The sequence below is a fragment of the Corvus hawaiiensis genome, chromosome 5 (genome assembly GCF_020740725.1).
Source record: "Corvus hawaiiensis isolate bCorHaw1 chromosome 5, bCorHaw1.pri.cur, whole genome shotgun sequence".
In the NCBI taxonomy this organism is placed as follows: domain Eukaryota; kingdom Metazoa; phylum Chordata; class Aves; order Passeriformes; family Corvidae; genus Corvus; species Corvus hawaiiensis.
The window spans coordinates 6748942-6772846 of NC_063217.1; the positions used below are offsets into that span (position 1 = coordinate 6748942).

The 23905-nt window shown below is 45.2% G+C and overlaps 1 protein-coding gene across 4 annotated transcripts in view; it reads left to right on the forward strand.

The window, feature by feature from the left end:
• The window catches only part of FGFRL1 (fibroblast growth factor receptor like 1), a 165249-nt gene extending 144733 nt beyond the window's left edge, over nucleotides 1-20516 (forward strand). For all 4 annotated transcript variants that reach the window (XM_048304256.1, XM_048304254.1, XM_048304255.1 and 1 more), the window contains exons 4-7: nucleotides 8552-8632; nucleotides 13401-13685; nucleotides 16753-17106; nucleotides 19938-20516. In XM_048304256.1, the coding sequence (XP_048160213.1) occupies nucleotides 8552-8632; nucleotides 13401-13685; nucleotides 16753-17106; nucleotides 19938-20347 (1130 nt within the window). In that variant the 3' untranslated portion in view covers nucleotides 20348-20516. The remainder of the gene's footprint in view (nucleotides 1-8551; nucleotides 8633-13400; nucleotides 13686-16752; nucleotides 17107-19937) is intronic.
• The last annotated feature ends 3389 nt before the right edge of the window (nucleotides 20517-23905 follow it).

Here is a 23905-nt window from a genome sequence, read left to right on the forward strand (position 1 = left end):
ATCTATAGTTCAGCCATAGCTAGATCATTATAATTTTACATGTTCTAAAGTTTGAGGCTGGAAAGCTGACTGGCAGAAAAGGAGCTGGGGGTGTTGGTTGAGAGCCAGCTGAACATGAGCCAGTATGTGCCCAGGTGGCCAAGAAGACCAGTGGGATCCTGGCCTGGGTCAGCAATAGTGTGGCTAGCAGGACCAGAGCAGTACTTGGCACTGGTAAGGCTGCATCTCAGATCCTGCATTCACTTTTGGGCCCATCACTGCAAGAAGGACATCGAGGGGCTGGAGCATGTCCAGAGAAGAGCAACAGAGCTGGGAAAGGGTCTGGAGCACAAATGTCATGAGGAGCAGCTGAGGGAGCTGGGGGTGTTCATCCTGGAGAAAAGGAGGCTCAGGAGGGACCTTCCTGGTCTCTACAACTCCCTGACAGGAGAGTGCAGCCAGGTGGGCGTTGGGCACTTCTCCCAGGTAACAAAGACAGGATGAGAGGAAATGGCCTCAGGTTGCACCAGAGGAGGTTTAGATTGAATATTAGGAAAAACTTCTTCATGGAAAGGTTTGTCAGGCATTGGAACAGGCTGCCCAGGGTTGAATCACCATCCCTGGAGATATTTAAAAGACATATAGATGTGGCCCTTAGGGGCATGGTTTAGAGGGACTTGGTAGTGTTAGGTTTGTAGTTGGACTCAATCATTTTATGATTCTATGAAATAGAGCTTCTTTCTCTTCTTCTGAGTGACTATTCCGTAGTCAAGCAGATGCCACTCTTGGGAAGCTTTCACATATGTTCGGTTTAAAGGGTTTCATTTTTTATCTCAGGTTTTTATGTATTAATCCCTTTATTCCCTTAAAATATCCCACTTCTCTGAAGGTCCACCTCTCCACCTTACACATTTACCTCTCTAAGGAAATACGTTATCCCTTTCCATACCAAATTTTTTAAATCAAGCTCAAGCAATAAACCACAGCATTCTTTATGCAAGAGTACAGAACAGGGACATGCCCATGTTGGTGTCCCAGCAGAGATTTCAGAATTAGGGAGGAATTGGTGGTAAAAGATTTCGTCTAGGTGCTGGTAGCAGCTTATGCACAGCAGTGAAAGATTCTCTCAGGGCTGCTGAAACTCTCTGTAGAAGTAGGATTGGTTGGTACCAGCTTGACTGGTACCAGCCTGTAAAATAAACTCTTTCTCATATGTCTGTGCTATCCCATAGTCCTCCTTTTTCTCATTCTGTGGAAGAGAGTTAAGTCTTCCTTGGTCTCAAAGCTGTCATCTCTGATTATGTTCACCTGTTGTTGAAATGTGGGATGCAGCAATAACCACCAATTCAGAGCTTTGCCACTGACAAGTAATACAATGGGCCTGTACATCATCACAACTTAAAAATGTGAGTTACTGATGCAGCTCTGGACAGAAGCCTCATTTCTTCACTACCCAGCCAGGGCTTTTGTCTGTTGACTGTGGAGCCTCTCCAGTATTTCAGGAGGCAGGTGGCCTGCAAATGTTCCTTTTGCAAAGCATCCTGCTTACCAAGAGATTCCCAGTGCTGGGCCTGAAGTGAAATCCAAGAAAATTTTTGCATGGAAATTCTCATGAAAATGGCCAGAGCTGAAAATACCAAATAAGCCACCAACACATACTTCTTAATTTTTATTGTCAGGAAATTCCAGTTTTAATACCTCTGGTTATTTTTGGCCCAACTGCAGTTGAAGGCAGTAGGTAATAAAGTCTTCAGTGGCTGTCACAGAGGGAAATTCTCTGCCGGTAGTGTTTTACTTCCTATTGGTTTTATTGTGGGTTGTTTGGTTTTAGTTTGAGCGGGGGGAGGTTGAGAAAAGCAGAGTGTTCCTTGGCTGCGCACTCCTCTGGGTGGGTTTCTGCTTTTCCATCTTGAGGGGTTTTGCGTGACTGGACCCAAAGAGAGGGGTTTCTTTTGTGAGGTCTTCTTTCTTATCTCCAAATATTCATGATACCTTGCTTTCACTGAGCCCTTCCAAATAAACTCTAAAGACATTTCCTGTCTTTTCATAACATTAGCACTGTTAATATGTGCTGTTGTTGTAGGTAACACTGTTAATGCAGGCAGGTTAAGGAATGGTGAGCATGAGGTGGATGGTTAATGGAGGATCTACAAAAAACATTCAAAATAGTATCTAATATTTATGCCAGGTTTGTGTTAGTGGGATGAATTTATTGGAGTTTGGTCCTGTCTACCTCTGGCAGGAAAGAGGGTTCAGAGTGGAGAGTTGCTAAATTAGACCTCAATGATGGTAAAAAATTCAGAGTTAGTCAAAATGAAGACTTTGCATCTGAGTCTTAATGATTTCAAGTCACCCTTGGGATTCACCTGTCTCAAGGGTCCTGAAGTCATAGTTCAGGCCTTGCAAAAAACACAAAACAACCTGAAAAATCACAAGATACCAAAAAAGAGTGTTTTGCTCCTTTTTGCCCAGGATTTTAGAGTATATTTGCACAGAGTTGTTCTTCAGAATCACAGATGTTAAGAGTTGTTATTCAGTAACAAAAAACTCCTATGTTTTAAAGCAGTGACTTCAAGGTCAAGATCATGTTCAAGGTCCTCCAGTAACATCCCAAATATCACAAGATGAGCAATAAAACCCTGTCAGCTGGCAGTGGTAGCTCTCAGATGGCATTTGTGCTAGCCAGTGGGTTGGGCTGTTTTTCCCTGGCCATTGAGGGTTAATACCAGCTGAAACTCTAATGAAACCTGGAGTGTTAATCCACATTTAAGGAGATCTGGGGAAAGCAAGTGCCTTAATCCCTGTAATATCCCAGAGATAAAGTTGTTGCTGCCTTCCTACACATGTACCTCATGTACCATTCATCTGGGCATCAGATAAACCAGTCAGGATAGCAGAAGACTCCCTAAAATAAAGTACAGAGTGATCTTTGCCTTGTGTTTCCCTTTAAATTCCAGCAAGTATTACAGGAAAACCTGAATGCATCTGAGATAAACTGCAGAGACCTACTTTTAAAGATTGCACTTGCTTTTGTGTGTGTTTATCTACCATCTACTGCACCTTCAAGGCTACTGAAAAATAAGTCCAATCTTTTCCTGTTCAAAGTTTATGGTCTAAATTTTCTTGGTTAGGCTCAACAGAACAAATTCTGATTTAACTTCTAGAAAGGCCGGAGATCCACCTCCCACAAGCAACTTGAGTTTGGTCACTCCCTAGACTTCTGCAGCAGTGAAGGACATTGGGGAGCAAATATGATGTGCAAATATGATGCGTCTGGGTAAATGCGAGAGTCAGCTCCTAAAGCCGGAGTTCAGAGAGATTTCTTTCATTCATCCATGGGAGAAGGAGAAGGCCTCATTATAATTGTTCAAGCCTGACTGGATTACATCACTTCCCCCCTCATTTCACTCCCTCCCCACTTGCCTCCCTCCTTTAATTTACACCCCTTGTTCAGCAGCGGTGTGGAGTGGGGGCTGCCTTAATGATGGATGCTGATTGCTTCATTCCCCACTGCCCCCCCAGCGCCTCCCCCAGTGCTTTGAAGTGTGCTCAGGTCTCAGGCTCCAGTTCAGAGGTCACTTTGTTTATTTATGCAAAGCTGGCTCATCTGTGAAATGGGGCTTTCAAGGCCCCTGACATCAAAGACTCCAAAGCTGGTCCCATCAAGTCCGAGCAGGGATGGGCCTTGCATTATAACAAATTGAAGCAACTTTGTGAATCATAGGGAAATATGATGGCTAGATTTTTGCTTTAAAAATTGGGCTGTTGTTTTGACTTGTGGTTGGATGCTCAGCACATGGTATTGGCCTGAAAACCAGTTATACCCATTCAGCTAAAACATGAAGCCTTCATAGAGAGCCTGTGGGTAAATAAAATTTGATCCTGACTTGGTAACAGTCTGAATATTTCCCATCGGTTGCTCTCAGAGCTGGGCTGTTATGCAGAATTTTCCATTTGCCTTAACTTTCAAGAGGGAATGGAACAATTCTGCTATGGTAATAAACAGTACCTGTATCCCACTGATGTGGCAGTCTTTGTCCCATAGGCTCCTCAATGGGCTTTGTCAATTGATGGAGTTACATACAGAAATCCCTTCTCTGCAGAAATCCAGCCTGCTTTGGGACACCACACACTTCCCCAACACCATCAGCATCTCAGTCCTGTGGCATCTCAGCCCTAAAAGCCAGCTTGGAATGAGTTCCTGAAGCAAGGGAGAGTCAATGACTGGAGAGCAGCTGAGGATGATGCCACTGGGGTGACATTCCTGTAGAGTGGGCTGATGCCTCTGTGTTCATCCTGGCCCTGTTTGTATGGCCATGTGTGATATTTGGAAGGGAAGGGCCTACACGAGTTTGTCCCATGTCTCCAAGGCTATCACCTGACACGATATTGGAGCCTTGCCCTTCAGGTTTCTCAACCAGCCAGCATGCTCTGTAACACCATGGAGCCAAATTGTACATTAAGGACACCTAAATCATGTGTATATTTTCTTAGCATCAGATACTCGTGACATAAAATTAGTCAGTGATTGCTTTTCAAGGCAGGTTTTCCACTTCATCTTCCAACTGGCTGCTGTCCTAAGCGTGTGATACTGTCCAAGAAGTCCAGTGCAGGATGACCTTCCAATATAGGTCACAGAAAAGGGAGCTTGTAGGAAACTTCAGCAGTTCATCCTTCTTAGCTCTGCCTCTCATGGTAATCTGCTGGCAGCCAATCTGACAGTGCTGCATAGCTGGTCCCTGCTGCCCTTGAACTGCAGGCTGATTTTTCTGTATGTACTTATCACCCCGAGCTGCCCACCTCTGTGGGGAGCTGACAAGAGCATGAATAAGCAATCGGCTTATTAGGTCATTTCTTGAATATAGCTAAGACTCGTGATCTCTGCTACTAACTCATCATTTGGTATGCTGGTCATACAGATCTGAATGCGGCTTGTTTCTCCAGGTCCTCTCTCAGTCTAATAAGAATACTGCCAGGCCAGTTGTGTTTGTGAAGGTTGGGGTGAAATGCAAACAGCAGATCTTCGGATCTGACACTATTAACCAGGTTTCAGACTGCAGATTTGGGCTGAAGCAGACACCTCTGAACATTCAGGAAATTTAGCTTTGCTTTCTGCATCACAGACCTCTGTAAAATATTATAAAAGTGTTTCACTACCCTTGGAAACCACTTGGTATTAAAGTTGAAAAACTAAGAAAGTTCTTCAAAACAGGGAGAGACATATTCTTTCCATGCAGCCACAGTACTGACTTCGGTTGAACCAGGTGGAAGTCAAATATTGACGATGTCTGAATTAGACAGGGGCCTTCCATCTTCAGAGTGTTCCTGAGATATCTGTCTCCCAAAGTAATAAGCAGCTCCTTTTTGGTTCTCTGAGACTGCACGTCAGAGCTTAACATTCACCCAAGGTGCAAGAGGGGAGATTCAAATCCTTCTCTGAAAGCAGCAGAAGAGAGCCCTGACCCTATATCATTCACACCCCGAGTTAGCACTTTATCATTATATCACTGGCTACTCTGCTGCCTCACTCATGCTTCAGCTGAAGACTCACTGGCTTCAGGGAGTCTTCCCCAAAGGAGCTTCGTCTGGGTGTCTCGAATAAACTCTTTTTCCTGCAGCTGTTGAGTGTGAGTTTGTTCAGATACAAGGAAGGTAGGAGCCCAGTTCAATGCACATTGCAGCTGGAAGGGTCTGCTGGAGCATCCCTCACCCCATGGGCAGCCCTGGGGATGGGAAGCAGCAGTTCTGCTCTACAAGAGTTTCCATGTTTATGGCATTTCCGCGCCTCAAGACTTCAGCTATTGTTGTTAACATTACCACATTCCCAACACAAGTGGAACAAGTTCCAGTGTATCTAAGCCAAGATGCCTCAATGCATGCAGTTATTTATTTCAGTCTTGCTCCTCCACCAAATCATCTATTCCATCAGCTCAGCATGGTAGCGTAAGTTATCCTGATCTGTTCCCCCCAAAATGTATTTTTCTGGGTTTGGTAGGTTTGCGATTTGTCAGGATAACAACTGATGATGCATCTTCAAAGGATCAAACGGATTCAGAGCGATTTTCCTTACATCAAAAGCTTGGCAGCAAGTCAAGGGGTGTGGAGTCCACAGTCAGTGGTTGTGTGTCAGCAGGAGGAGGGCACAGGGGCTGACTTACTGTAACATGAGGCAGCAGGCAAGGGAGATACCCTGCTCTTTGTACATCAAACTGAGCAGAATTAAGGTATAATTGACAGAACATCACCACTTAAACGTCTTAACCACTTGTATGATATTCAGCAGTTAACAGTGAACAGGAATCCTACAACTCTGACCACAGTTTTTCTTCTGCATTACCCAATACATTTTTCTAGTTATGATGAGGGATTTACTATGCTCTCTGTCAGACAGCATCCAAGAGTTCATTTGTGACACTATGGATATTTATGAGAAAAAACTGTGCAAGTGCCAGGAGATAGTCCATTTGGCATTTTGACTGAAAGGAGACTATGTCATATGCAAGCCATCGTGTATAATGTGTATTTTTGTATTCCCTGCATTTGGTTTGCCAAGGTTGTAAAAATAAACTTGCAAAGTGCAGTACATGGGGCACTGGTGTCCTCTGTAACACAGGCTGCAGGCAGAGCCTGGATGGTGCACTGGCACTCAGGCTCTGTGTGAGACTTGGTGTTTCCTGAGTGGGACCTGTTTCACCCTGCTGCCCTGTAGTTTGGGCTGGGAGGTGGCTGGGGCACCCAGGAAAGGCTCAGGGTGTCCAGCCATGGACCGAGGGTGGTGGGAGGTGGGCTGGGGCAGTCAGCTGGAGGAGCTGCTGAGGTATGAGCACAGCGCTGCTGCCTGGAAAATTTTCTTTTCCCCTCAAAGTGACAGCTGTACATAGCTTCAGGAGAAACGGTGCTGAAAGTAGCCAAAAGGAGAAGAGAGAAATCTCTCAGGGTCAAGGGGGGACAAACTCATGTGGCATTGCAGCCTCTCTGCTTAAGGGACAAGGCTAATGAGAGCAGAGCATCTGTTGGTATATAATGCCCTGTGCTGAAGAGATGGGATGATTTTCCAAAATAGCAGAACCTGGGGTGAGGATGGGGTTAAAGACACATTCTTCCCATTCAAAGACTGCACACAAGTTTACACACTAAATACTGTTTTAAGCACAACCCAATTTGTAAAACAACCGTAAAGAAAAGTTCTACTATTTGTACCTTTTTGGGGGGGCATACTTACATATAAGCTGAGATCAGTTTTTCCTCTCTGTTGCAGAGATTACAGAAATAATTTTCCTCTCTTTTGCTCACAAGACCCTTTTCTTTTGAGTTGTAGGAGTTGGGCATTTGGAGGGATTCCTTCCTTAAATCAGATGTTTCCACTTCTCTTTATTTCTTTGGGTTTTTTACACCATTGTGTTCCTCATTGAGGCAAACTTTTTCCCAGCCTTCACCTGACCTGTCTCTGAAAATCAAATTTCCCCCACTTCAGTGCACTTTAGCTAGGAGCTAAGGAGCTCTTGGTCGAGATTGTCACCTCAAATCTAGCTACCCTGTGGGGCTGTGCCACCTTGTAGAGCACAGAAGTAATCTTAGAAGACAATATATTTTGCTTTACCGTCATGTGAGGTTGGCCAGAGTGCCTCAGGTGGACCTCCCTCCTGGTGTGAGCCATTGCTATGTAAGAGGCTGCTCAGTGTTGAGCACTTGTGCAGTAGAGGTCAAGCTGGAGGAGGAAAAACTTCACATCTGGGCGCTGCAGTGGTGCAAGGCCACCAGTATCAGCCAGGTTGTAAAATGAGGTTCAGGGCACTCTCCTGCTCCCTTGGCCCTCTTGGAGACCTTGTAGGTGGCCATATCATCATGGCAATTTGAGATGGGGGCTGCTGGAGAGATGGGGGTTTCACCTTGTGGAGATTTTTATTTCTCCAGGGCAGAGCTGAGATTTTGGTACTGCTGTGTAGTAGTGATATAGACAGCAAGAGTGATGAGGGACAAAGTGATGCCTTGATACAGGTGGATGGGTAGTCTTAATTCAAAAGAAATATCCACAAGCAGCTTTTAAAATCAATATTGTTTTTGCCAGCCATAAATTTGTATTCAGTATCCTTTGAGAGCTCATTTGACCCCAGACCTGCTTGCTTTTCTGATTTTGTATGGAAGCTGAAGAGTGAATTAGTGGCCACAGTTGTACTGCTTGTGCTCTGTATGACTGATCATGTCTTCCCCCACCCCCTAGGTTTAATTATCTCTAATTTTGATTTATACCATTATTTGCATAGATGGTACCACAGATGAGCTCCTCCTATGGAACAGCAACCTGTAGACATAAACAAAGAGGCTTTTGTCAGCTATTAATGGCAACATTGATTAAACTCCCATTGATTTGGTAGCCTGCCGAAACACTCTTAAAGCAGAAAACTAAGTTGTTCATTAAACTGGCCAGGATGTAGGTGCCAGGATGTGGGTGCCTACTGTATATTGAGTTTGTTTCAGCTGCATGGTGTCTCCAGCAGGAAATGCAAACTCCTGTTGTCATCCTGTTGTGCTGCAGGAGACCTTAACATTTTCCCTTTCCTTTCCTTCACAGATGATGCCAGCTCAGGAAAGGACAGCCAGGTGCCTGAAGGCTCCAACGGAGAATATGAAGATCATTCTGGGAAGCAGTGGGGTAAGGAACAGTGTGTGTTTCGTGGTTTTCCTCAGTTCTTGGTTCAGTGCTGTTTCTCAGTTGCTGATGGAGAGGAAAGGCAGAGCGACTGGAGTGAGTTCTCCCTACATATGGTCAAATAATAAACAGTGTCAGCTGAATGTGTTGGTGTGAATGGATTCCATCCAAGGGTCCTGCAAAATGCAGCCTGTGGTTGGCCCTAGGGCCCCCTGCCATTTACCCCAGCATGGCTCTCCCTTGTATTTGTTTTTCTGGGCAGTGACTTTCTTTTGCATGTGCAGCTATTACAGCTTTCATAGACTCCCTATAAAAAGCATATTGACTTTTACAGCAATATTTCCAAAAGTCTTCAGTGCCAACATAACATTCTCCAACTGAGGGCAAATGGGAGGTCTGACTTCACTTCAGGAGAATTAGCACTAAGCCAAGATGAGTATTTTTTAAGATCACCCTCTCTTTTAGACACCTGCCTGAACTTCTCCAAGCCCTGGACTGTTCAGGCAGAAGATTCTGTTGCTGTTACAGAGCTTTGGGGAACTGCTAAAATCTCACTTGGAACAGGCTCTGAATCACCACAGGACTGGCAGGCCCAGTTTGGTCCAAGCACTCCTTGAAGGACAAAAAGTTGTCAGTGTGATGCCAAACAGCTTTTGGCCATTGCTGACAGGAATGTGATGTGAGTTTTTGAGCTCAGTGGATGAAGCACAGCATTTCCATTTTGCTTGTGCAGTACATCCCTTTTTAGTTTTAAAATACAGAGATGGCTTTGTACCACATTTGTGGCCAGGGAAAGCCTCACAGCAGTGGTAGGGGTGGAACTTGACAGGTTTTTGCCATATGAGTCCCCACCACTTAATCTGAGGCCAGTTTTCTTCAGGAGCTGACAAACAAGGGATGTGATGTGCTGTGGTGTAGTCCAGGCTACACTTGAATTACATAGCTGGGCATGGGGCAGCGATAGGGGATACACATCATAAAGTCACCCCGAGACATTATCTCAGACTGAGCTTGTCTGGGGAGAAAAGGTAACCTCCACTCACTCTGGAAAGGGATGACAACATTTTAGAGCTGGAGGAAGGGTGTCTTAGATAAACTACAGGTCGGGAGTACTTCGGGAGGGGTTCAGCAGCTAGTACAAAGCTGCCATCTCTCCACTCTTCATTACCATGGTGCTCCTGGTAGAGCTGCTGGATGATAGATCAGTACGATGACACAACAATTGTATTACAAAGAAAAGATGTAAGCCCTACTAAAATGGTTAGGCACTGACAATCTTGTATCAGACCATGTCTTACTCTGTGCTGCCCTGGCCCCGTCCTTTGTGCTGCGAGTGTTCCTGAACCTCTGCTTTTTCCCCTGTCCCTCCTCCTCTCCTCTCCCAAAGCAGAGAAGTGCCTGGGGCTGGCCATGCACCCACCTAAACCCTTTCCATCCAGCACTATTCACCAGTAAATTGCTGGTGTGAGCTGGTGTGGAGGGAGGGTCAGTGTGTGACTGTACGTCACTGGAGGATGATGGGTGAAAATGCAGTTTGTGTTGTCACAGTCCTGGGCCCTGGAGAAGTGTGAGAGGAGAAGCGTGGTAAAAAAAAATCTCTTCTTTGCTTTCTATCTACCTGGGGAAAGCAGGGAACTGATGTGGGGAAAGATAGATACCCCCATCCACGTCTTCCCACAACTGACTGAGCTCTTAACTGGACTTGAAAGTATTTCAATACTTAGTCTTATTGTGACTCTTTTTTTGTAATTATCACGAAAGCCGGAAGTGGTAGTGACTGTCACTATGTGGAGGTAATGGTGGTAGATGACAGAAGACAACATTTTTCATATAGTCACCTCACTTTGTATGAGAAACGTCTAACAGAAGCCTTAGGGACTGATCCATGCCTCTCAAGGTGTCCCACAGAGAGAGGAGACCGCTGAATTCCTTCACAGGTCTTTGTGCTGACAGACTTCCGTTGTATTTAATTTTCATTAGCTTTGAATAAATCATCATGGTAAACAGCATTTCAGCCAGGAGCCCGTACACAACACTGTCTCTTTGTCCCCATCCACTTGTGTTTTCCCTTGTTCTTGAGTGTGACATAATTTATACTGTACAAATGCGTGGTTCATGTTTATGAAGCAAATGCCAAGTGATGTGGAGGAGAACAAGCATGTGAATAACAGAAGCACTTTGTAATGGCATTTGCTGGCACTCCAACAAGCAAAACTGTAAATGGTACAGATTTGGGGACAGACATTTAGCATCAACTCAAAAGAGATCTTTTCTGCCTGTCTCTCACAGTGCTGCTTCTCCTCTTTCTCCTTTGTGCTTGCTGGGTCTCTTTTTCTCTCTAATGTGTGTGTGCCTCTCTCTTTCTCCTGTTTTGTTAACTGGCTTTTCTAAACTTGTCCAATTCAGGCTTTTGTCAAGGAAACATTCAGGACTGTGTAAATGGGATCTGGTTTCAGCATATTGCACACAGCCTGGAGTAGCTTTTGAGACCACATAATCACTTAACCTTTTTTAAACAGAGAAAGAAAGAAAGAAAGCCAGAAGAGCCAGAGAAGTGTAGCTTTACCTGTAGTTTGGTATGTATTTGGGCAACCATGTACGAGGAGTGAATGCAAAACTCCAGACAGACTCATGGGAGTCACAGTGGGAGGAAAACCAGAAATGTTAAAAGACTTGCATTTTTGAGTGGAAAGAGTTTCTGTCTTACAATGCCCTTACTGAGCAGGGATTCCACCGAGTCCTTCCGAGAGCTCAGAGTCACTCATTATCTTTTCAGTCTGCTGGGGAAGTGCGACTGTCCTGGCTCCATCTTGCTCTTCGGTATGTTAGTCCCAGCTCAGGAATCCTATCCATGAGGATCTCCCCTCTACTTGGACCTGGAGTTCCTGGTCTCAGAGTCAGTTACTGCCATATTAGAGAGTAACTGTTCAGACCCATTGCATGGCTGATTCCTGACCTCTCCATGAGCCTTGCAGACATTTTCTCAATTTCCACAATGACAGCCCTTACCAGCATGTCTCCCTCGGCTCAGACTGAAATTTGGGATGCCATTGCCCACAGTGTTCAGCTCTGACAGGGTTCATTGTCAGGGAGGGGGATTGTCTTTGCTGTGAGGGGGCCTCCTGCAGCAGACCCCAAAGGGAACACCCAGCAATTCAGGCACCACGACCTGTGCAGGGGGTTAGTATGTCACACTTGCTGCTCAGCTGTCACGGCAAAGACTTCCAGTGCCGGAGTTACTCCGGTTCATTGGATTACACATGAAAGCCTCTGCATGGAGAGCAAAGCATTTCTGAGCAGGAGTTTGAAATAACATGGAATGGCTGGGACCCAAAATGACAGCCATGGGGGCAAGGGAAGGCTGTGGAGACAGATGGTTTCCCCTATGGAGAAGCACTCTGCAGAGAGGGGTATGCCAAAGGGTGTCCTCTTCCAAGAGGGAGGGATGTTGGCCAAGGCTGCAGGGGAGTGAGGACTAAGGGATACGCAGAGGGCAATGGCTGCCATTCCCCAGTGCTTGGAGATAGGAAGCTGCAGACCAGCCTCTTCCATTCAGGAAAGCTCCGCTATAATGCACATCCCAGAGCTTCTGGCCCTCAGCCCTGGGCAGCAGGGCTGGCTGTCAAGCAGAGAGTCCCACCAGGCCATCCTGTAGCTGCCCAAGGAATCCCTAGAAGTGCTTAAAAAGCATGTAGATGTGCTGCTTAGGGACATGGTTTAGTGGTGGAGCTGGAAGTGCTAGATTAATGGTTGAACTCAATGATCTTAGAAGTCTTTTCCAACTTCAACAATTCTATGATGGGCTTGGTTAGAAGTGTCCCTGGACTAGCACTGTGTAGTTAAAGTAACTGTGAGAAATTTGTCATGTCTTTTAAATTCTTCATTAAATTTCAGATTTTACCAGGTGAGAGCCTTGCATTTCTCTAAGTTTCTTGTCTCTGCTCTTAGAAATATTGGTGATTTCTTTGCTAAGACAAGATGACTGCCTTAACCCATGCTTCTGTCCACCAGCAGCTATTGCTTCAGATTCTCCAGTTTTGGGATGGACTGGCATGGGGTATCCTCTAATAACAAACTCATAGAGTTTTACTGGATCTTTCCATTTCTTTGTTTGCTTCTTTGCACCGTTCAGCTTGAAGGCTTTGTAAACTGGAGCTGAATGAATTGTATACATTTAAGTTCAGATCAATGTACAGAAGTCTGTCACACTTCTAAGACTTTCCTACATATTGAAAAGATGCTGACTCTTCTTAAGTCCCAGTAAAGCCACTGAGAACTAAGGGGCAAAACATCTTCAGAAAATGAAGCTTCATGTGACAAGCAAAAAATTGAGAAAATGGTCAGCATGACAGGAATCTGAGTTGTTTTCCTTTGGTCTTGGCTAAGGACTTTGTGGAATATGGTAACAATTACAGTGTGATTATGGGGCTGCATTTTGCCTTCAGCTGCAATAGCGTGATTTTGGTGTTATTTTGTGAGATGGTCTGGTGCAATTGCCTTACAGACACAGAAATTCTGGGCTGTGCCATGCAGAAGGTTAGTGCAGTGGCCAGAGCAGTCCAGTAGACATTCAGATGCATCAGGCTGGGTGGTGAATCCCTTCTAAAGAAAACAGTTTGAGCTGATATGAGGGAGAGTGATACACTGGTATGTACAGGGCTGGTATGTACAGGGCTGCCTCTCAGGCAAATTTGGCCATAAGACTTGACAATAGTTTCCTTCTTTGCTCGTGTCCTGTGCTCACCACAGTCTGTTCTGATGCCTTTTGCAGCCCGGCCCAGGTTCACTCAGCCTACCAAGATGAGACGGAGAGTGATCGCCCGCCCCGTTGGCAGCTCCATCCGCCTCAAGTGCGTGGCCAGCGGCAACCCCAGGCCTGACATCACATGGCTGAAGGACAACAAGCCCCTCACTCCCCAGGAGATTGGGGAGAACAAGAAGAAGAAGTGGACGTTGAACCTGAAGAACCTGAAGCCGGAGGACAGCGGGAAGTACACCTGCCGGGTGTTTAACAAAGTTGGAGAAATCAATGCAACGTACAAAGTTGAAGTGATCCGTAAGTGCAGCCTCTGGGAGGGAGAGCAGAGAGGGGCCTTTGAGAAGGGGGCTGGCTCTGTCAAAGCAGTGCAATGGCAAGGGTGCAGTGTTGATAGCTGGACACGGAAATGGGGAAGTGCTAAAAACATCAGAGAGGAACATTACTGAAATGAACCTGAAACCTGGGCAAGACAGAGTAGCAACAAGACCATTTAGGAGCTGAAATGAGGACAGGTACTTGGGAAACAATCATCTCCACAGGCACTTGCATGGTGGAAGTTCACCATTGCCCAGTTCAGTCTTCTACAGGAGAGTCAATTCCAGGACAGACTGAGAACTAACAGAGAAAGCCCTTTCAAGTACATGGAGTGCGGGGGAAATATCTAGGATAGCCCAGATTATTATGTCAGAATGGCTGAAACCAGTCAATTCAAAATTTAATCCAGAAGTCCCCCAACAGAATTAGCAGAAATCTTAATGTCTAGAGTGACTGGCCAGACAAGGCTTTAGGGCCAGATTCTAAAAAACTTTTGGCCATATGAAGGTCCAAGCAGGTACAAATAAGTTACTAAAAAAAAGCCCAAAACACCCGCTAGGGTCTTGTCTGTATCTTTAGATGCCTACATAGCTTTAAAGATTCAGTCCTTAGAAGATGAGCTGTGAGGGATTACCGTCCATTGTGGTGAGGTAAATTGCTCTTCTTACTATCTAGCTATTCTGATTCTTGCTCTCTAATCTCCTGTTTCTCCTATTATTGCTGAGGATAATTATACTCAAATCCTTCCTAAATTTACCAGAGAAGAGGTCTTATTCTTAAATCACTGTGCTTTGCCTATGACATCATCATAAGTTGTCATGGACATGATTACAGAGTAGCCAACTCAAGAAAGAGGAGAAGATGAGCTGAGTGGAGGGAAGATTGAATAGCCTTCATTAATGAGGAGCAGGGGCATGGAGGGCTATTTCCAGCCACTTGGAAAGCATGTTGTTTGTCTCTGCATACATTTTAGTATGAGAAAGTTTATCCCAGTGTGAAAGATGGTTCTTAAAGGTAAAGATCTGTTCTCTGATAAGTCCTTTCTCTAGAATCACAGGAATTAAAAGCACATGTGGGAAGCTCTGTTGGGCTCTGAAGGCACAAACCTGCTGGACATCTGGGATTGATAAAGATGCAGCTGTGTGGAGACAGTAAAAACATGTGTTTACACTAAAACCAGGAGCAGAGGCAGGGAAATGAATCAAGCCCCATCCTAATGGCAGCTGTGGCATTTTCACTTCATCAAAACCAGACAGCACCAGGAACAAACCCCTTTCTGTGTCCCTGTTTATCTTGGTTTTTATCAACTTAGAGATGTATGTAACCTTTGTTTTCATTAGCTTTTGCTGGCTAGGAGTGAAAACAGTAACCAAAGCTGGAACTAGAGTCAAGGAGATAAGGGCATTAAGCAGTTTTCAGACATCTTTCTATTTTTAACATCATTCTGTGGAGCATTACAGGTTTTATTCAATTTCCTCCTTCCCCCCTCCCTGAGCCTTGCCTCCTAAGTCCTGCTTTTCTGAGTCTCAGTCTCCCCGGCTGCGATTGCTGCTCACAGTCCCAAGGCAAAGCCTACAGGGACTACTGCGGTATTTTTGTTTCCCAAGCACATCTTTAGAGCCCTCCTTATCCCGAGTTTTTGAAAGAGGGTCCATTGTTCCATCCTCTCACTCCAAAGCCAGTGCTGGTGGGAGCTGTTTTGTTATGTGCTCAATCCAACAGTGTTTGCCATCAAAAGGAGTTGATGATTGCCAGCAGTTACCACCCACTGTGATACCATAATTTCTCCTGTGCCTAGGATAGAGGTTTGCAGTACCTCCTTGTCTGGAAACTGTGACTGATTTATCTGATCCTAACACTAAAAAAAAAAATCCAAACATTCCTCAGAATGAGGCATACATTTTTCCTTTCACTTTATGTGGTTCTGACACAACCTTGGACTTATGATCATGCTGGAAAGGATGGCCTTGTGAAGTTCTTCAGTTTGATTTCCTTTCCCTCCATCTCGTTCCTTGCCTTACCTGAGGCTTGAGGCAAAAATAATTTGTGAAAAAGGAAAGATTTTGTTACTGGCTAGAAAAGCCAAAGCGTTCTGAGCTCATCCTCCACAAAAAATTTTCTCCATAGTGAGTGTGGTGATGGTTATACCAAAGAAAGGAATGATAAAAGCAGGGAGGTGAGGATGAAGTTAAAGTCTTCCTTGCTGGTAGTGCCTGTGGTCTCAGCTCTTCCAGCAGTTGGTGACATGGCATAGGATTACTTCCAATAGAGTTTGGTCCCCATGAACAACTACCAGGCCCAGGTTGAGAGGTGACAGGTATCTTCTGAAGGACTTTCAGACCAAAGATGAGAATATCCATGGCCTGCCATAGTCTGTGAAAGAAGGGGTCTTTTCCCATCAGATTTTGTCTGTCCATAGGGAACATTTGAGGCGGCCAAAGGAAGAAAGAGTATGTCTCACCCCACCCCTCACTATCCCCAAACTGGGGGTAGCCACAGTAGTTCTGGTGTGGGTTCTTAATAGATAAGTATTTGTAAATAATCTGGTAAAAACCTGAGGTTGTGTCTGAGAACACATAAAGGCTCTCTCTTGGAGCCTGTAAATGGACATGTAAAGGTCATGGTTGTAAGAGACACACCATCACAAAATCACAGGTAGGAGAGTTGTTCAGTGTGCAGAAGAGAGGGATGAAGAAAATCTTCCAAAATATAAGGGCTCAGAGGGAAACCATACATTACTCCAGTTCTGATGCAGGTAGAAAAGGAACTTCCTTGTAAACAGAAAGATTCAGGCTGAGCATGAGAACACACTTGCTAAACCTCAGACAGTGGAGGAGTTGTCTGGAGAGACTGGAGAGCATATACCATTGGAGGCTTTGGCAGAGGCTGGGCAAATGTTTGCAGAAATCTCAGCCTGCCTTGGGGCAGGGAGTTGGGCTAGACTATGATTTTGCATCCCTCCTACACCTTTTTCCTATGTTTCTGCAATTGCAAGTTACTGAGATTGGCAAACACCTTTCCCCATGGAGCTCCCTGTGTTTCTGTGCAGAGAGGACAAGGTCCAAGCCCATCCTGACAGGGACACACCCTGTCAACACGACGGTGGACTATGGTGGGACCACATCCTTCCAGTGCAAAGTGCGCAGCGACGTCAAACCCGTCATCCAGTGGCTGAAGAGGGTGGAGTACGGCACAGAGAGCAAGTACAACTCCACCATCGATGTCGGGGGGCAGAAGTTCGTCGTGCTGCCCACAGGGGAGGTCTGGTCCCGCCCAGATGGTTCCTACCTGAACAAACTGATGATTACTCGAGCCAAGGAGGAGGATGCAGGGATGTACATTTGCCTCGGGGCAAACACCATGGGCTACAGCTTCCGCAGTGCTTTTCTCACAGTTCTGCCAGGTGAGTTGTGACATTTTCCTGCATCTGTACCACTGTCTGCATCATGGTGTTTAATAATTCAACTACTGATGCCCATCGGCTCCCTGGCCCTCTGCGGTGCTGTGCGATTTAGGCTAGCCCAGTTCCGATAAGAAAGAATGGGGGACTAAATCAGCCCTGATTTAAATCAGTCCCTGCTGAAATCCTGTTGATGATATTTCCTCTTCTCCCTTCCTGGGGAATAATCACAGAATCACGGAATGGGTCAGGTTGGAAGGAACCACAGCAGGTCATCTGGTCCAACCTCCCTGCTCAAGCAGAGTCAGTCCAGAGCACGTGGCACAGGATGGTTCTGGAATATCTCCAGTGAGGGAGACTCCAAACCCTCTCTGGGCAATCTGTTCAGTGCTCAGTTACTGCACAATAAAGAAGTTCTTCCTCATGTTCAGGTGGAACTTCCTGGGCATCGTTTTCTGCCCTTTCTTCTTGTCCTTTGCTTGGCATCATGGAGCAGAGCCTGCTCTTGACACCTCCCTGCAGATACTTATAGACATTGATGAGGTCCCCTCTCAGTTATCCAGGTGAAATAAATTGAATTATCTGCTCCTGTATGAAAGAGGATCAAGCTGGGAAAGGATACTGCAGTTGCAGACACTAAATCACTTCAGTGGTAGGCTGCAGGATGGGAGAGGGGAACTGAATAGCAGCATAGTTTGCAACCTCATTCCCTAACATTTCCCCTTTCTCTTGCCCTTATTTATATTGCTTTTACTGGTAAAAGGAAACAATGATGCAGGCCCATAAAATGAGAGAAGAATAAAAACTGTCCGGGTCACAAGGAAATGAAATGAATGAGTGTGAAAACCAGAATGATTGATTAGTTAAATTCTTACCCAATGGTCCCCTGGGGCCCCACTACCAAACTCACAGCTGCTGCCTTCTCTCCCCAGACCTCAGAGCTGGTGGCCACATCCAACTGAGACTGCGTCAAATATGTTTCAGACACACCATCCTTGCCTGGTCATTTTCTCCTTTGTCTTCTGACTACACAGTTCTACCCCGATAAATATTTTGGATTTAGGACTATACTCTGTCAATACCAAGGGAAAACTGCATGGGTGGGATATAACTTAAAGCCTCTGGGAGTTTCTGACCTATGAGAGTCTCATCCAGCTCCCACTGAAATCGGGGAGAGTTTCCATGGATTTAAATGGGACTGTAATGAGGCTTCATGCCAGAGCCAGAGCCTGCAGGCCTGTTGTTATTAGCAGTGATGGAGAAGGAGAACCCAGCTTGCCCTAAGATGCAAAGGTGAGGTTGTAAAGCCATGAGTTAAAAAAGACCATTTTGTTTGTAAATCTACCAGATTTGACATAGACAGTTCTGAGGAACATGGACGAATATCAAAATGCTTTTGCTTCAGCCCAACATAGGATTTCTACCAACCGACATGAAGGCTTCTGTTTTCGTGGTCAGCTGATGGGTCAGTTCTCTGATCCTGTCATGTTTTTAACAGGGGGCTGGACCAGACTCCCCTTACAGCCTAAATTATTCTGTAATTTCCAGTGTTGGTGAATCAAAATTTCATCTGTTGAGGTCAAAGTATAGGTCCTCCTAACTTCAAAGAGACCACATGGTATGTATTTAACATTTCAAACTACCCATAGGATTATTTGTCAAGGAGAGAAAAAGACATCAGTGTCTTAAAGAAATTTATCTTGAAAGTTAAGTGATACATGTTTGAATATAGCATATTGAATGATTTGGATAGCCTGTGGTTCTTGAAGTTTCCGGGAGGTCTCCCTGCCAGCTGAATTCTGTACCTGGGTGTGTTTCAAGGCATTGGATATTCCAGCTGGTAGCTATCTAGACAAGGATTTTCATAGCTAGAATCCTACCCCAGGACTCCTTTTGGGTCTATAAATCAGGAGATCAGGCTGAGAAACTGGAGTGGCTATCCAGGGATGTACAGACTGCTGACAGCAGAGAGATAAAGGAGGAGGTGGTTGTGAAAGATGATGTCTAAAGCATCTTATCTCCTCCAGTAGCTGAATTTATTGCCCTTGAAAAGCCAACAGCAGCTTCTAAGAGTCTGGTGGTGGTAGAGCCCATTTGGTGTAAGAAGCTGGGGACACACTTCAGTGCTGAGTGAACTTGCCTTGGGTTCTCTATGAGTTCTCTATGCCTTGGGAACCAAGAGGGGCCACCAGCTCACCTACATTTTTCCCATCCTTCAGCCTTCCTCCCACACAAGAAACCACACAAGAAACTCAAAAGACAACACCTCCAAAACCCCACATTCATTCTCCCTGCCATGGTGGAGCATTGTTGGGTAGCTCCAGGATTGTTGGACAGGATTGCTAGAGAGTGTCTGAAGCCCTTGCAGGCAGAGCTACATGTGGCAGAGGTGGGTGGCCAGAGTGCTGTGGCTCTGTGCAACCTGATTGTGCCTCCTGGGCTGCTGACAGTGAGGTTTTACTGACATGTCCTGTGTTGTGTCCTTCAGTCTGGGCAGCAAAGCCCACTCCGTAACAGAGTGAGTGTTAGGAAACTCTCTCAGGCTGGCTCTAGTGTGCATCCATTAGAGTTTGGATAAGAGAGTTATAAAATTCCCCAAAGACTCCCCTCCTGACCCCTAAACCAGAGAAAATGAGTTGCTTGTCCTTCCAGGAGCACTGAAAAGCAGAGCAGTTACCAAACATCATGTGCTGGCTTGATTTCTCCCTTGTTACTTGGTCTGGCAGGGTTACCAGACAGCCTGTACAACAGCCAGCCCGTGTGACATCTGTTTTGAATCCACTTTGCCTGCATTTAATTAACTCTTTCTGTCTCTCTCCTGCCACCATGTCCAGATCCCAAGCCTCCCAGTGCACCTGTGCCCCCTTCCTCTGCCAGCAGCCTGCCCTGGCCTGTGATCATCGGCATCCCTGCTGGAGCTGTCTTCATCTTTGGGACGATCCTGCTGTGGCTGTGCCAGTCCAAGAAGAAGCCCTGCTCCCCTCCAGCTGCTGCCCCCGTGCACCGGCCGCAGCCCCGGGACAGGATCTGTGTCTCCCAGGTCCCCGACAAGGACTGCATCTCCTCCATAAACTACGAGGAATACGTTGCCCAGCAGCAGCATTTACTGTCCCAGGGGCCTGCCCTGGCCCCTGCCATGGCCTCCAAAATGTACCCAAAGATCTACACGGACATCCACACCCACACCCACTCACACGTGGAGGGCAAAGTGCACCAGCACCAACACATCCAGTACCAGTGCTAAGGGTTGGCCCCGTGTACTGTGGCTCATCTGGGCTTTTCCTTGTGGTACCTCAGCAGAGACTGCTCCGAGTCAGCTCGCACTGCCAGCAACAGGCAAAGCAGACAGAAAAGATTATATATGTAATTTTAAATATATATATACATATATATATGATTGTATATGCGTGTGTGTATGTGTGTATATATATATGTGTATATATCTATATCTATCTATATAAATATATATATAATAGAGAAAGAGAGAGAAAAGAGTTGTTTTTTTTTTTTAATTATTGCAATCAGGATGTAGCCAAGGAATAATGAAGGATCTCCGAGTCACAGCAGAGAGGAAGCTATCTCCAGCAGCAGAGCCTTCCTGGATATTTTAATCAAAGTGGCAACAAGTGAGATGGGACACAGGGATGTGAACCACCACCTCCTTCCTTGTGTTACTGAAAGGAGCAGGTAGAGCAAGAGGTGTGTGTGGTACTTTTCTGGATGGGCACAGCTGTTCCTATGCCTGCTGTGCTTCATTTGCTTTGGTGGGAAGCCCCCAGACCTGTCCTGCTCCAAGTGGCTTGAGCTCTGATGTACTTGAGCATTAGTGCCAAAGCACCGGGAGACGTAACCCATTCATCTCTTCCAGGGAAAAGAAATAACACAAGAGAGTCTGGAAAAATTAATTTCTGTTCACAAGGTGAAATGCCAGGTGCTTCTCAGTCGTGTTCATCACAATCAACTAACCAAGCTGGTTGGTTCAATTTCTGCAAGGTGAAGGCATGTTGTTTCGCATGGGATGTTCTGCAGATCAGCTCCACTCCCCTGGTCCTAGGACTCAGTGCTGCTGCCAGGAAAAAGGAAAAGAAGGAAAGAGGGACATTGTACAGAACAGCTTTATATTTATATTTAAGAAATAATAATAATTAATAAAAATAATAATTGAACTGCTGATGGTGAAGAAAGCAAAACACACTGTCCTTCTCTGATGGCTTACAGTGACAAGCTACTGGATTTTCTGCATCAATGCAAAATACATGAAAGCATTAGAAAAAAAAGTAAGAAGCAAAGAGAATGAAATAATCTTGTAGGAAAACAATGCATTTGAGAAATATCCACCTAGGTTGTGTGTGGTTGTTCCCTCCCCTCAGATATCCTTTTGGATAAAACATTGCAGTTCAAACAACAGTAAAAGCGGAAAGAAGAGAAAATAAATAAGGACTGTATTAAATACCTGTATGGACTGGGAATGAATCCAATTGCAAAATATAAAACCTTTGTAATTCTATATAGATTTTAAACAGAAGTCATGTATATTTAATTTATTTTGTTAAACAAGAAAAAAAAATGTATGATATTTTCCTCAAAACAGGCATTTCTATACGTATTTTTGATCAAAGAAAATAAAGATTTTTTTTTTCAGGTTCTGTAGATGCCATGCTCAGAACACACTTGTTGTAGCTTGTGACCAACTGTGCTTCTAACCTGGAGGCCACCTGTCTCTATGCCTTTTCACACTAGCCAGGTGTCATCTCCTGTCACCTCAGGTGCTGCTGTACCATCCTGTCCATCAGAAACTGACCTTTTCCACTGTCTGTATTCTGACTGTGAGGGTCTGCAGTGGCCAGGTCTCTTCTCATGGACCCCAACCATCTTCAGTAGCAGAGTTCTCTGCTCACAGGGAAAGCTGTTTCACTATGCATTTCGGGGAGGGACGTGGGGAGGATCTTCCATTAGATTTTTAAGCACAAACCTGCAGTGGTTTGTCAGTTTTTTTAAGAAAATTTTGTAAATCAAAGCATAATAATTTGTGAGGCTGTAAAAGGAGCTTTGGCCTCAGGGTGCTTGGAGGGGAAATCATGAAATGTAGGTGAAACACTTAATTTGTAACTGCAGCTGCTTTAGGAGCCAGTGGAGGGTGAGCTGGGCACAGTGAGGAGAGAACACAGGAGCTGCTCCCCTTCAGGGGGGCTTGAACCTTCCTTCTGCTGCACACTATGGAGAGGCACCCAGCTCTTCAGGAGCCAAAATTTTCTTCGGAGAAGGCGGGTTTAGCAGTGTTGCAACTGTTTCTCTTCTTTACATTTAGAGTTTGATGATTTCAAAAAAAAAAAAAAGGAAAATTTGAAACACTAATTTTTAAGTTTGGAGTTACTTCCTTCTGAAGCCTGTTCCATTAAAGAGATCCTCACCAAACCAGCTCTCCATTTAAAAGTGAGATACTTTATTTAATCTGAAACAAAGCTGTGCTTTAGGCTTTGCTTTTCTCTGAACATTTCTAAGGTATTTGCTGTGTGTTGACCTGCAGTGATTTTTTTCTGGTGGTTTGTTTGAATCACCAGCAAACCAAACAGTTCCCTGTTTGCTCAGCCATGGTGCTGTGAGATGGGGCCCCAATTCAGTGAAACATGTCAGCTCCTGCTTGCTTCACCAATACATTCTGCTCCAAAAAGTCCCTTTCTTGCCTTAGGAGTATATTATCCATGTAATAACCCCTAGAGGAAGACCATCCCTCATGATAGTCCTCCTGTAGAAGTTGTAGTAAAGCAACCCATTGATAAGTAGTATTTTTCAGCAGGACAGTTAAGCTAAACTTTGTTAACAAAACTTTATGAAATCCCTAAAATTCAGATTAAGGATATCTTCATATGCATCCTCTCAGCTTCAGGGAGAGCTGAGAGGAGCTTAAATGTGAGCACTTACACAAGTCATGGATATAAGGCATGATTTAGGCAGGAGTTCTTAATGGCTGTAGTATACTGAGTCATTTCATTTAAAAAATTAAATATGCCTCTATACAGTAAGGGCATCACCTTTATTTCAAGAAGACAGTAAGTGTATGTTTCCATGAGAGATACTAAGGGCTACATCTCATATCTTGTGCCTATGAGAAGCTACTTACGACATCATAATGTCCCAAACTCCTGCACATTCCAGCAGCATTAGGGGCATGGCAAAGGGCAGGATTCCCCTGTATGCCCGTGGCCTTTCTCTGCTCTCTGGGCCAGTGTTGCAGCAAGGAGACACTTCTAACCCGTGCTCTGTGAGTGGTACTGACACCAGCTTCAGAGGTGGAGGTGAACTGGGTTTGTGTGGTTCAGCCCTAGGCAAACCCTGAGGGATTTTCTAATGGCACCAGTTCAAGTGGCAGCTCTGTGTCTGAGCCTCAGAGAGAGTTAAGAGAAGCACTCCTGCATTTCCCATACAGCACAGAATTCCAGGCTGTGCATAACACTCTCCACCAGTGCCTTCTGCCCTTTGTGACCCAGCTGCATAGTGCTGGATCATGCAGTCAAAAACTTTATATTTTGCCAGATGGCTCAAGTGGAAGGAGTGTCTTCTTCCAGCTCTTTAAAGCTCCTGAATTAAAGATAAATCTCTACTGCTGCTGACAGAGCTCTCCAAAGGCAAATGTTGCATTAAACTACCCATCGTGGATGATGCATTATCCCAGGGCAGCTGCAGCTCTCAGCCATGGCACTGAGAAGGCAGCTCTGGTTTTGGGTGCACCATGAAAGATGCTATAAAGGTCTTGATTTGCAGAAAGCATGGGGATTTCATCCTGCCTCGGGTATCTGCTCCA